We start from the raw sequence: 13,811 nt of genomic DNA on the forward strand, positions 1-13,811 counted from the left end.
CTGAAAGTGAATGTGTCAAATCAATTAGCTTTAAAGCCTAGACTAGCCATATATGCTCTCCTGTCTTCAACGCTGTCTCCCTTTACCAATATGTATTTATATAGAATTACTGTTTACTTGTTTACTACTTGTATATCTTAGGGTTCTGATGTTAATATTCAACCCCATTAGACAACAAATACCAATTACCCAATAGGATTAGGTTTGCTATGAGATAAACAGATGCCTGTTAGTATTTTTATTTTTTTCTTCTAAACTTGGACGTTATCTTTCTTGTTACCCCTAATACGGACCTAATGTATAAGACTTGTTTATGTGTTAATTGGTTGTAACTTGTTCTTTAGATTTTTATAATTGTCTTTGCATTAGTTTGATGTGCTGCCTAGTTAAGAGGTACTATAGATATCTTTAAACGTGTCTTACCCAGGTATATGTTATCTAACAGGGGACATAAGTTAAGAATACTTTGTATGATGATTGGCATCTATTAGCTGTTTTAGCATTTCCTTGCTACACCCCCCCTTCCCTTGTCTCACACAGTTTTTCAGTCATCATAGTGTGTATGATATACCAAAAGGTTTCCTTTTCTACAATATTGGCCACCTTTACACATAGACATATCTGATAAGCTCCTATCGGTACAAAATGTACACTTTTGTCTATCTGTTAACGATATCATGCAGTCCCCTGTGTATCTACTGGGAATGAGACAAGTAAATCTCTATCTGTATTTTAGCAGCCTACATTAGTTCTGTTGGGTGGTGGGTGCTGCATAGTTCTATAGTGCTTTACATTGTTTTACCCATTATAACTTTGTTGAGATGCTATCTTACTGTACTACTTGCCTGCTCTTAATTCATATAGAATAGTTATGCCTTAGCTTTATATATAGGGCTTGTTAAACCCCTCTCATATCAATTACAACTAACTGTTATACTAAAAGGTTGTCCCCCCGAGTGAAAAGAACTTGGAATCCTGGCTGTAAGGACAGTGCTAGATAGAGTTCTTGTTATTTTTAGGGGAACCATACTATAATGACTATGACTTCACTCTTGCCTTTGAAGCTTGGATATTTTAACCAACTGAGATGGAGACACTCATTATCATTTTGCAGACTAGCACCTCTCTTAGAATACTCCTTACATCTATTGTATAAGCTCACTCACTAAGTTGTCTCATACTTCAGAGGTAATTTTATTCATTTCAACATTTACTTTATGTCCTACATAGGCTTGCATTGGGAGGCCATTACCCTATCTATTAGAGCAGTCATAGAAGGTATTTTTCTTAACTAGAGTTTACAATGCATAGAGGAACTTAGCTATGTGTACTCCATTGAGACATGTATAGACACATCAAATAGTATTTGAACTTCCTGATTCAACTGCTTTATCCCCAAAAAGGTCTGCAGATCTAAAAGACTTGTTCGATAGTCGATTTAACTAGCTCCGCCCCCCCTTCCTCATCCCCCCCCCTCTTCCTCTCCCCTTCCCACCCCCCCCCCTCTCCCCTTCCCCCCGCCCATTACCCTTCTCTTACTTTCTCAACTTGAGCGGCTCTTGCCCGCTGTAATTCTTTCTTCTCTTATTTCTAATAAAACCATGAAGCTAGCTCCCTCCTATGCCTTAATTCGCTTCTAATAGATAAACCATATTATGATTGGTATGGGGACCCAGGGACCAATCTCACCACTATTAAAACAAAATGGAGGCATCATGATGGTATGTCAAGACACTAATACTAATCATACATTAGATACTAACTCTAACTTTATATATCTCAAGTAATACAACAAGAACTTTAGGTCTTATATTATAACACCTATCAGATACTACTCCCTTATCGATAAACCTGTGACGTGATATATCTGAAGCTCTCTTTAGTATATTTAGTATGTGGTATGCCAGGGCTTTAGGTGTAACAGTAGTAATGGTAATGCTTGTACGTTATGATTTGGACAATGTTTTACTTCATTTTATGTATGTGAAATTTAAGTTTACCCTTACCATTTTCAATTTGTGCCTGGACATATATCCTTGCTATGTAAACATTACTTACTGCCTCAATAAAAATATATTTATAAAAAAAAAAGATAGAAATAGCAACTATGTTGTATCAAAGCTGGTCAATGTGATGGGTTGCACTGTATTTGTAAAAGGTGAGGTGATTCAATAATATTAGATGAGGGGCTAATTGACAATTATGTGATGGAGAAGATCAAAGATGTAGGTAAAATTTTTATGTTGGAGCTTGATAATGAGGAAGGTGATGACACTGTTTTATGGATGAGTGACAACTGTAAGCAAAGTTTGCCTATCAAAAGAATTGCTGCTAGTCCTGACATTTACTGTGCATGTGCAGTATGAAACCAAAATCATACAAGGCTCAAAAACAAGAGTGGTGGAAATGGTATAGAGGTCAACAAAATCCAAATTTGTAAGGGTTACCCGTAACGTGCCAATGACAAAAAAGTAAGAGAAAGACTCACATGTACAATACAGAGGTAAAAAAACCTTATAAAGCAGTTACATAATAAAATAAACAAAACAAGCAGGAGATAGTAACTTCTGTTTTGAAACAGCAAATATTTAAGTGTGATTAGTTTCTTTGGATTGCTTAATGCTTTTGTCATTTGTTGTTTTTCTGTTTATTAGAGTATTTACATCACACAGGTAACATCTTCATAAACTTTGTTGCACGCAGATATGATGCAGCAACCCTTTCAGCTCGTTGATTATTTTACCAATGGAAGGTTAAATTATCTATGCAGAATGAATAGAAGTGTCAGCACTTTAAAAGGGGTAAAGGAAAGTTTCACCCCTTGGTTATGTAAAACAGGAGTCTGACTGTAATCAGGACGCTCTAGGAGATCACAGCTGAAATAAAGAAGAAAAATAAAAATGATTATTAAAGTTACTACCTATAGTTTTGGTCAAATGATTTTGCTCCAAAAATGTAACTCAGTATATAGTTTAACTTCCTACGGTGTCAAAAAGCCCAACTTCAGTTGTTTCCTGAAATGCTAAAGTTTTGATCATATTCCAGTTGTAAACGTAAAATTGTCATTCTAGTGTACATGATGAATATTTATTTAACCCAATTGTGCTCCAGATGGGGATATTGCCAGTGACTAGAGCATACATGTGTATGCCTGGTTTTCATTTGCTCACCAATTGTAACCTTATCTAGAGTTGTACAAGAGCATAACTATGTATCTAGCACCTATACAGAAGTTAACCCAGTGGAATCGAAATACTTAAAATAAATGATCTACAAAATAGAGCATTTTAATTCTATACTGTCCCTTTAACTTGCACTAACAACAAAAACTCCAATTCATTTAAAGAAGTTTTCAACTGAAATAAAACATTTCCTTTAGAGCTTCTTTGCATACACATTACAGGAAATGTACTTTTTTTTTTTTTTTTTTTTTTTACAAATTTGATGGAAACAAAGCTAAGATTTCATTGTGCAATATCCAATAACTGAATAAGTGATTAATGTGCTAAAAAAGTAGCAAATCTCTTATTTACACGTGAGATTAATTTGTAAGCTATTAAAATTAAGACATAATACACAATACAGATTATCTTTAGGTTTTAATTGCCTATATTCTGACAAGGATTAGAAACAGACTTAGAGTTCAGTGTTTATTGGACATTCTCTTAGAAGATGAACTTATCGATCACATAAGCTTTTTTATGTACAACCAAGTCTCATGCCTATCAATTTTTATCTTAAAAAGACAGTGTACTGTAAAATTGGTTTCCCATTAAAGTGTTTACAATGACTTGTTATAAAAGATGCAGAGTTTAAAATGTATGGGAAATTGCTCCTTTAGGTATTTTTTGTATATGAAAGAGCTGTCTCCGAAACAACAACCCAATGAAATGGGCTGAGTTTGCAGAGAGAGCAGATCTCAGCTTACTTGATTTACTTAAAATCTTCATTATCTTAACTCTCTGCACCAGTAGTGTGATGACTTCTAACCCTTCTTGTTTACATAGTTTTCTATAACCAGTACTCAAGTATTTAAATTTTCATTAAAAGTGGCAATACAACAGGCAAAAGCAGATATTTAAATGACAAAATCAAGTTTAAGTAGCTAGCTGTAAACAATTTAATACACTCCAAAAGGCAAAATGTAATTGGGAACATTTAAAAGGAGACAATAACATCACAGTACACTGTCCCTTTAAGTGCCTTTAACCGTTTCCGAGTTTTAGACTAGTCTTCAATAAAGTTATCTGTTAATGGGTCATTCCATTGTAATATCAGATACAACCTAGTATTAACATACTTCTTGTTTATTTCCTGAACTTCTATAAAGGATTACAGAAATGGTTGTAACAAATGAATATGTCTCAGAGAACAGCATTTTAAAAAGGAAAATATGACACTGTATATGTTCCAAAGTGCATGTTTTGTTTAACAGAATGTGATAGCTGTTAACCTGTCAGGCATTATTAATTAGATTTAAAATGAGACAACTGGGCTCACGCAAGTGACCTCTGTACCTAAGTGCTGCAATGGTTTAACTGTAATGTAGGGCACAGTGAAAGCAAAATTAAGTCTTATTGCTTGTGAAGGTCTTGTAAGAGGCAGAAAAAAATAACACTTACATGAAAGCAATGATTACCCCCTTTTGTCATGGGGTCCCATACCCCCACTGTATTATTTTAAATTTCTTCTTCAATTCTGAGAACTGGAAGTACACACAGGGGATGTCACAAACATAACCATGCACAGCACCTGTCCCTAACTGACCTCAGCAGAGGTGATCAGATAAGGAAATCGCAAAACGATGCAGTTTTTACTAATAAAAGGACAGTGGCAAGCTTGTCCACTTCAGTATAAGTCTGGGTTGGTACCTCTACATAAAGTAAGTGGTGGGGAATTTGCCAGTTGAAAAACAAGGTGTTCATTTAATCAGAATGTTTTAAAACTCTGCTAGTTTAAAGGGACACTCAACTCAAAATAAACTTTTATGATAAAGAAAGAGCAGCAGTTTTAAAACACTTTCTAATTTACTTCCATTGTCACATTTTGCACAGTCTTTTTACATTCACACTTTCTGGAGAACAAGATCCCACTGAGCATGTGCACAAGCTCACAGGGTATATGTAGACTAGTCTGTGATTGGCTGATACAGTGGGCCAGAAAATAGGGGAAATTTTTATTGACAGAAAATAAATAAAATCTACTGCTCTTCAGAGTAGGTATTATTGCATTGTCTTTTTATGATACACTTGTTAATTATGTAATTCTACTGCATTGAGTGGTCCTTTAATGGATTACAGATACACAACAACTGTTATATTAAGCAAACATATTTTATCAGTATGATCTAAAGCTAATCTTACAGTCCTTGTTAATTTTATGTTGCACTCCATTTATTAGTTAGTGTGTGATACACAAATATACTTACAAGAACACTTCCTTCACAGGGAGTGATGTTTGTAACCAGGTATCAACTGAGCTGCCATAAGACTCATATAGTCGCAACACCAGAGTGTCTGATTTGTTCTCTGCCTGACAGAAGAAAATAAACACATAATAAAAATATTTACATGCGACACTCACGTAAATGCTAATGTAGTTGCAAACAGAAGTTCAATGTCTTCCCTGAATAGTGTTGTTGCATATCTAGTTCTGAATTTAAATCACGTACAATTCTCTGTATTAAATTTCCCCAAGTCAGTTTGTTGTCCTGTAGATACTCAATTACCAGACCTCTAAATCTGCTGACTTGTGCACATAAAGAGAATGTTGTACTCAAGGAGATAAGCATCATCTCATTCTTTTTTTCAATTATTTTAACACTTTGAATGCAGTAAAAAATATGGTATAATAGATGGCAAAAAACTGTGACCCTAAGAAAGGTCTATATCAAATGAGTATAAACCAAGAAACTGACCCAACTGGCATGTGACTATATAGTAAATACAATTTAAACCCAAGACTTCATTATATTGAATACATGTGTATATGTTTCTTAAAGGCAGCACAGGACAATGGATATTTGACATTTCCCAATAAGGAGCATACCAAAATACGTTTAGCTTCTATATATGTTTCTGGTATTATCTGAATAACATTTTACTATAAAGACACAAAGGTCTAAAAAATATGGTGTAGATGGTGGAAGACTATGCTTGAAACCTAAACTTGTATACTGTTAGGATGCACTGTCTGGGTTCTTTGCTCACAGGTTGTTTTTTATGAGATGTGAACTAATTGCTGAGACACGTAATATAATGCCTTTTTCCTTTACCCTTAACATCACATTTAGGCCTTAATATATAATATGAATCATACTTTTTAAAAATTAAAGAAGTTTTGAATATCAAGGGTCATCTATTTAGTGTGCAGGAAACATGGACATATTAACCCCTTTACACTGTTAGGACATTCAATGCCGTCCTAACTGCGCTGGGGTTTAGAGCCGTTAGGACGGCATGGAATGTCCTAGCCGTGGCTATCCTAAAGCCAACCCATAAGGTCTATCCATAAATGTGCATCTCTTTGGCAAATATTTAACATTTAAAATAGTTTTATTTAACGGGTCATGTATATTTATAATATTTCTATAGTAAACAAGGAAAACAAGTGATTATTTGCGATACACAGTTAAAATATAAAAGCACATTCCTAAAATCATGAAGTAAAATTTGAATAAAAAATGAATACACTTATACGCAGAGTTGGTTCTAGAACTCAAAAATCAGGGGTAAGAATAAAGGCTACAGAGTTGTCCTGGTGTGAGGGGTTGGTTCTAGTTCTTTACTACTTATTTCATTATTATTTCTGCTTGACATGAAATGTAAACAAAACACTACGTAGTAAAACTATGGTTGTTGATAACTTTAAAACATTTTTGGCACCACAATCCAACTCCCATAACTGCTACTTGCACTATGTTTCTTATTGAAACGTTATAGTAACTGCAAAAATTCAAATGAGTTATAAAAAAATAAAGATGAGAAATGCAATGTCCTGACAAAGTGATCTAATAAGTGAATACACCTACTTGTTTCACAGTTTCAAGGATCACTGCTGGAGAAAGCACAGTAAACGCGCCCCATAATGTGCCCGGTGTACAGACTGATACTGTAGTGATGAGGGGACTGCAGAAACTAGATGCGTTCTGGATCACTCTGGCTTCCTGAAATGATCCTGATCATGTACAAAAAATAAGACACTGTTGTATTTATACACAAATAAAGGGTCACTGGAAGTCTTAAAGGGACAGTCAAGTCCCCAAAAAACTTTCATGATTTAAATATGGCATGTCATTTTAAACAACTTACCAATTTACTTTTATCATCACTTTTGCTTTGTTCTCTTGGTATTCTTAGTTGAAAGCTAAACCTAGGAAGTTCATATGCTAATTTCTTAGACCTTGAAGACTGCCTCAAATTTGAATGCATTTTGACCACTAGAGGGAATTAGTTCATGTGTTTCATATAGATAACATTTAGCTCATGCACGTAAAGTGACCTAGGAGTGAGCACTGATTGGCTAAAATGCAAGTCTGTCAAGAGAACTGAAATAAGGGGGCAGTCAGCAGAAGCTTAGATACAAGATAATTACAGAGGTAAAACGTGTATTATTATAACTGTGTTGTTTTTGCAAAACTGGGGAATGGGTAATAAAGGGATAATCTTTCTTTTTAAACAACAAAAATGCTGGTGTTGACTGTCCCTTTAAAGCCACAGTGTAAAGTGCAAAAAGCAGAAGGATCAGGGAGAAATTATTTACCCACTAATATGCCCCATAACACTTATACTTTATGTTTGCAACTAAATAGAATTATAAACTCTACCTAATAGGAGGATTTAAAGAAGAATTTGTGTATTCCCTTTAATTCTAACATTTATTTATGAAGTAATTATGTATAGATCTTTTTTTCTTCATATCTATTTACCCCACTTCTCTAAACTATTTCATGTTGTGTCAATGGTACTAAAATAAATTGCAAACGGTTAATAATTCTTTAACATCTTAATTTAAAAATAGCATCTTGAAAAAAAAAGAAATAACAGAAAAAAAGGACTTGGGAGCAACACTGGGTGCTCCTAAGAATACAATCATTTTTCTAGAATAAATGTGATTCCTGTACTGAACAAAGAACAAAATCCAAAACTCCAATATTGATTTTTTTTCCAAGTCAAAGAAGCGTAAAAAACAAACCAGGCTTTAAATATTTCATTTCTAATTTATGACAAAGCATATGTTATAGTAAATGTGCCAGAATTATAATGTAAGAGTTAGAAAGAAGATTTTACTTCTTAAGATCTTAAAAACTTAAGAATGACTCAATTTTTGCATTTTAAGCCCAAAGAAAAAAAAAAAAAGAGAGAAAAACACATCTCTCTCCTATTCCAACACAAACTCAACCCTTAAAGGGACAGTATACACTCATTTTCATATAACTGCATGTAATAGACACTACTATAAAGAATAAGATGCACAGATACTGATATAAAAATCCAGTATAAAAACTGTTTAAAAACTTACTTAGAAGCTGTCAGTTTGGCTCTGTTGAAAGGGTAGCTGGAAAGCCCACTGCAAGTGGGAAATAAGAAACTCCCCCCCCCCCTTTTGCATATGAAAAGACCCTTTACACAAACAGGAGCAAGATGGAGAAGGTAGCTGACGGTATTCACATAAAACTTTGGGGCTTGGTTAGGAGTCTGAAAATCAGAGCAATGTTATTTAAAAAATAAGCAAAACTATACATTTATTTAAAAAAAAAAAAACTTTAAAAGCTATATAAATAGATCATCTACAAGACATTTATGCAAAGAAAAAAATGAGTGTATAATGTCCCTTTAAAGTAGCACTTTCAACATATAAAGTGTTAAAAAAAACATGGAGATATATTACTTCTGTACATTATTTGGGAAAGATTTAATAAGATTTCCCCATGACTGAAAAAAAAGACAAACTCCATTTCTGAGTTGAGCAAGAAATTATATGTTAGTCACTGGTTGTTATTTGACAGAAAAGCCATTTGACATGAGGATGGTAGTAATGATACAGATTATGTGGCAATCAATAGGTTCTAAAGTATAAGATACAATCCAATGCTAAGATTATCTTGTTGAGATACGCACCCACATGTGGCATAACTGCATAGGAAAACTCATGATGTCCGATATCTGCTGTTGCATCAGGGGACTTTGGAGCTCTGAGTCTGTTAAAAGTAAAGCAAATGTATACAGTTCATACAGTACGTCTAACAGTAGCGCTAGTCAAACTATTATAAATGATCGAATAATAAATGTTGGATTAAAAATATATATTTTTTAACATTATTGTCTATTTTGAAACTTTAAAGGGAAATTACCCTGCTGGGCACGATTTCAAATTACTAACTTAACATGTGTCTGCTTTTCCTCCTGAGCTGCTCATTAAATACAATCTCATGAGTCAATCTCTTACTGGAGGTTGGTCAAGCGACACATCTTCATACTGGTTGCAGCCATTTTGAAGCTCAGGTATTCTTGCACTTTGTGACAGGAGCAGTGCGCAGTCACACATCAGTCTTTACCGGCTTGTGGCTGCATCAATTTATATCATTCATGCCACCTTTTATGTTTGTTATTTAACTCTTAAAATGTGTATAAAAATGGTAAAAATGTATCTATGGGATAAAGCTTAAAAGGTGATGAGATTTTGAAAATCTTCCCCTTAATTTTATATCTGCCTGATCAACAATATGAGCCTTTTTCAGGTTACCTAGTGAAAAAATAAGACTATTTAATAGATTGTACTGATATCAGTCTGTGATGTGTGAAAGCTGAAAAATTCACATTTAAAAGGGACAGTAAAGTCCAAATGAACCTTTCATGATTCAGATAGGGCATGTAATTTTAACCCCTTAATGACACACGTCGTACAGGGTACGTCACACACAAACTGGTCTTTAAAGACCAACGACGTACCCTGTATGTCGTTAGGGGTTTAAAGCATCTGGAAGCGATCCTGATCACTTCCAGACGCTTTTAAGGTATTGCTGTGATGCCTCAATATTGAGGCATCACTGCAATACCTTTTTTCCAAGACCAATGTAGAGAGAGCCACTCTGTGGCCCTCTCTGCACAGGTAGCGATGGTGCCGATCGTTGGTGGTCGTTGAGCAGCTGCAGGGAAGCGAGTGGGCAGCCCATCGCTACCCGGCATCCGGTTCCTGTATGTGCAAAGTGCATGTCGGGTGCTGGGAGCGTGCGGGAAGGGCCTGCAGGGGGCGCGCGTGTGCACGTGTGTGTGTGCGCTCGCAGCAACCACTGCCACCAATGTAATTGAATGGGAAGGAGGGAGAGGGAGGGGGGAAAATAAGGATCAAAGGATCTGGGAGGGGGGCAGCTACACTACAGAAACATGTAAATTGTATTAAAAAAAAAACTTTTTTTTGGGAGGCAAACTTGGTACTGGAAGACAGCTGCTGGGTACTGGCAGCAAATAGGTAGCAGGGGGAGGGTTAGAGAGCTGTTTGGGGGGGGATCAGGGAGGTTGGGGGCTAAGGGGGTTCCATCACAGCTGAACAGATTTTTTTTTTTTTTTTAAATAAGTCTTATTTTAGTACTGGCAGAGTTTCTGCCAGTACTTAAGATGGTGGGGACAATTGTGGGATGGGGGAGGGAAGAGAGATGTTTGGGAGGGATCAGGGGGAGGGATGTGTCAGGTGGGAGGCTGATCTCTACATTAAAGCTAAAATTAACCCTTCAAGCTTTCAACAAGCTACCTAATTAACCCCGTCACTGCTGGGCATAATACAAGTGTGGTGCGCAGTGGCATTTAGGGGCCTTCTAATTACCAAAAAGCAAAGCCAAAGCCATATAAGTCTGCTATTTCTTAACAAAGGGGATCCCAGAGAAGCATTTATAACCATTTGTGCTATAATTGCACAAGCTGTTTGTAAATAATTTCAGTGAGAAACCTAGTTTGTGAAAAAGTGAACAATTTTTTTTATTTGATTGAATTTGGCGGTGAAATGGTGGCATGAAATATGTCAAAATGGGCCTAGATCAATACTTTGGGTTGTCTACTACACTACCCTAAAGCTAAAATTAACCCTACAAGCTCCCTAAATAACCCCTTCACTGCTGAGCCTAATACAAATGTGGTGCGCAGCGGCATTTAGCGGCCTTCTAATTACCAAAAAATAAATGCCACACCCATAAATGTCTGCTATTTCTGAACAAAGGGGATCCCAGAGAAGCATTTACAACCATTTGTGCCATAATTGCACAAGTTGTTTGTAAATAATTTCAGTGAGAACCTAACGTTTGTGAAAAAGTAACATTTTTTTTTATTTGATCGCATTTGGTGGTGAAATGGTGGCATGAAATATACCAAAATGGGCCTAGATCAATACTTTGGGTTGTCTACTAAAAAAAAAATATACATGTCAAGGGATATTCAGGGATTCCTGGCAGATATCAGTGTTCCAATGTATCTATAGATAATTTTGAAAAAAAAAAATGGTTTGGAAATAGCAAAGTGCTACTTATAGTTATTGCCCTATAACTTGCAAAAAAAGCAAAGAACATGTAAACATTGGGTATTTCTAAACTCAGGACAAAATTTAGAAACTACTTAGCATGGGTGTTTTTTGGTGGTTGTAGATGTGTAACAGATTTGGGGGGTCAAAGTTAGAAAATCTGTCGGCTAGATCACGAGTTTTGTCGGTAAGGCTGTGCGGTGCTAACACTACTTTTTTTCTTACCGCTCCCTTTAAACAACGCTAGTATTACGAGTTTTCTGCAAGCCGGTGTTAGCCTCAGAAAAGTGAGCGTTGAGCAAAATTTAGCTCCACATCTCACCTCGATACCAGCGTTGCTTACGGTAGCGGTAAGCTGGCAAAACGTGCTCGTGCACGATTTCCCCATAGGAAACAATGGGGCTGAGCTGGCTGAAAAAAAAAACTAACACCTGCAAAAAAGCAGCGTTCAGCTCCTAACACAGCCCCATTGTTTCCTATGGGGAAAGAAAATTTACGTCTGCACCTAACACCCTAACATGAACCCCGAGTCTAAACTCCCCTAATCTTACACTTATTAACCTCTAACCTGCCGCCCCCGCTATCGCCGCCACCTACATTATAATTATTAACCCCTAATCTGCCGCTCCGGACACCGCCGCCACCTACATTATACTTATAAATCCCTAATCTGCTGCCCCCAACGTTGCCGACACCTACATTATAGTTATTAACCCCTAATCTGCCCCCTCCAACGTCGCCGCAACTATATTAAATTTATTAACCCCTAATCTGCCGCCGCCACTATAATAAAGTTATTAACCCCTAAACCTAAGTCTAATCCTAAATCTAACCCCCCTAACTTAAATATAATTGAAATTAAACTAAATAAATTTAACATAATTAAATAAATTAATCCTATTTAAAACTAAATACTTACCTATAAAATAAACCCTAAGAAAGGTACAATATAACTAATAGTTACATTGTAGCTAGCTTAGGATTTATTTTTATTTTACAGGCAACTTTGTATTTATTTTAACTAGGTACAATAGTTATTAAATAGTTATTAACTATTTAATAACTACCTAGCTAAAATAAAGACAAAATTACCTGTAAAATAAAACCTAACCTAAGTTACAATTACACCTAACACTACACTATCATTAAACTAATTACCTAAACTACCTACAATTAATTACAATGAAATTAAACTAAATTACGAAAAAAAAACCCACTAAATTACAGAAAATAAAAAAAGAATTACAAGAATTTTTAAACTAATTGCACCTAATCTAACCCCCCTAATAAAATAAAAAAGCCCCCACAAAATAAAATAATTTCCCTACCCTATACTAAATTACAAATAGCCCTTAAAAGGGCCTTTTGCGGGGCATTGCCCCAAAGTAAGCAGCTCTTTTACCTGTAATAAAAAAATACAATACCCCCCCCAACATTACAACCCACCACCCACACACCCCTACTCTAAAACCCACCCAATCCCCCCTTAAAAAAACCTAACACTAACCTCCTGAAGATCACCCTACCTTGAGCAGTCTTCACCCAGCTGGGCACAAGTGGTCCTCCAGAGGGCCCGAAGTCTTCATCCGATCGGGGCAGAAGAGGTCCTCCAGATGGCAGAAATCTTCATCCAGGCGGCATCTTCTATCTTCATCCTTCCGGAACGGGTTCATCTTCAATCCAGCCGACGCGGAGCATCCTCTTCAAACGAAGTCCTAACGAAGAATGAAGGTTCCTTTAAATGACGTCATCCAAGATGGCGTCCCTTGAATTCCGATTGGCTGATAGAATCCTATCAGCCAATCGGAATTAAGGTAGCAAAAATCCTATTGGCTGATGCTATCAGCCAATCGGATTGAAGTTCAATCCGATTGGCTGATCCAATCAGCCAATAGGATTGACCTCGCATTCTATTGGTTGATTGGAACAGCCAATTATATTTTAAATTATATTTAAGTTAGGGGGGTTAGACTTAGGTTTAGGGGTTAATAAATTTATTATAGTAGCAGCGACGTTGGGGTCGGAAGATTAGGGGTTAATAAATGTAGGTAGGTATTGGCAATGTTGGGGGGGGGGCAGATTAGGGGTTAATAAATATAATGTAGGTATCAGCGATGTTAGGGGCAGCAGATTAGGGGTTCATAGGTCTGGACAGGAGAGGGTCTACTGCTCACTTCTTCCAAGACTTATAATACCAGCGTTAGGAAAATCCCATTAAAAAGATAGGATACGCAATTGATGTTAGGGAATTTGCGATAGCCTCGAGTCGCGGAAAAAAAAAAGTGAGCGGTACACCTGTACCT

The 13,811-nt window shown here is 36.2% G+C and overlaps 1 protein-coding gene across 1 annotated transcript in view; it reads right to left on the reverse strand.

The window, feature by feature from the left end:
- Positions 1-2,491: 2,491 nt before the first annotated feature.
- The window catches only part of MAN2C1 (mannosidase alpha class 2C member 1), a 97,182-nt gene continuing 85,862 nt past the window's right edge, over positions 2,492-13,811 (reverse strand). The window contains 4 exon segments of the mRNA XM_053717405.1: positions 2,492-2,876; positions 5,429-5,532; positions 7,031-7,176; positions 9,120-9,199. Coding sequence (XP_053573380.1) covers positions 2,759-2,876; positions 5,429-5,532; positions 7,031-7,176; positions 9,120-9,199 — 448 coding nt within the window. The 3' untranslated portion in view covers positions 2,492-2,758.

This window comes from Bombina bombina, chromosome 6 (genome assembly GCF_027579735.1).
Source record: "Bombina bombina isolate aBomBom1 chromosome 6, aBomBom1.pri, whole genome shotgun sequence".
Classification (NCBI taxonomy): domain Eukaryota; kingdom Metazoa; phylum Chordata; class Amphibia; order Anura; family Bombinatoridae; genus Bombina; species Bombina bombina.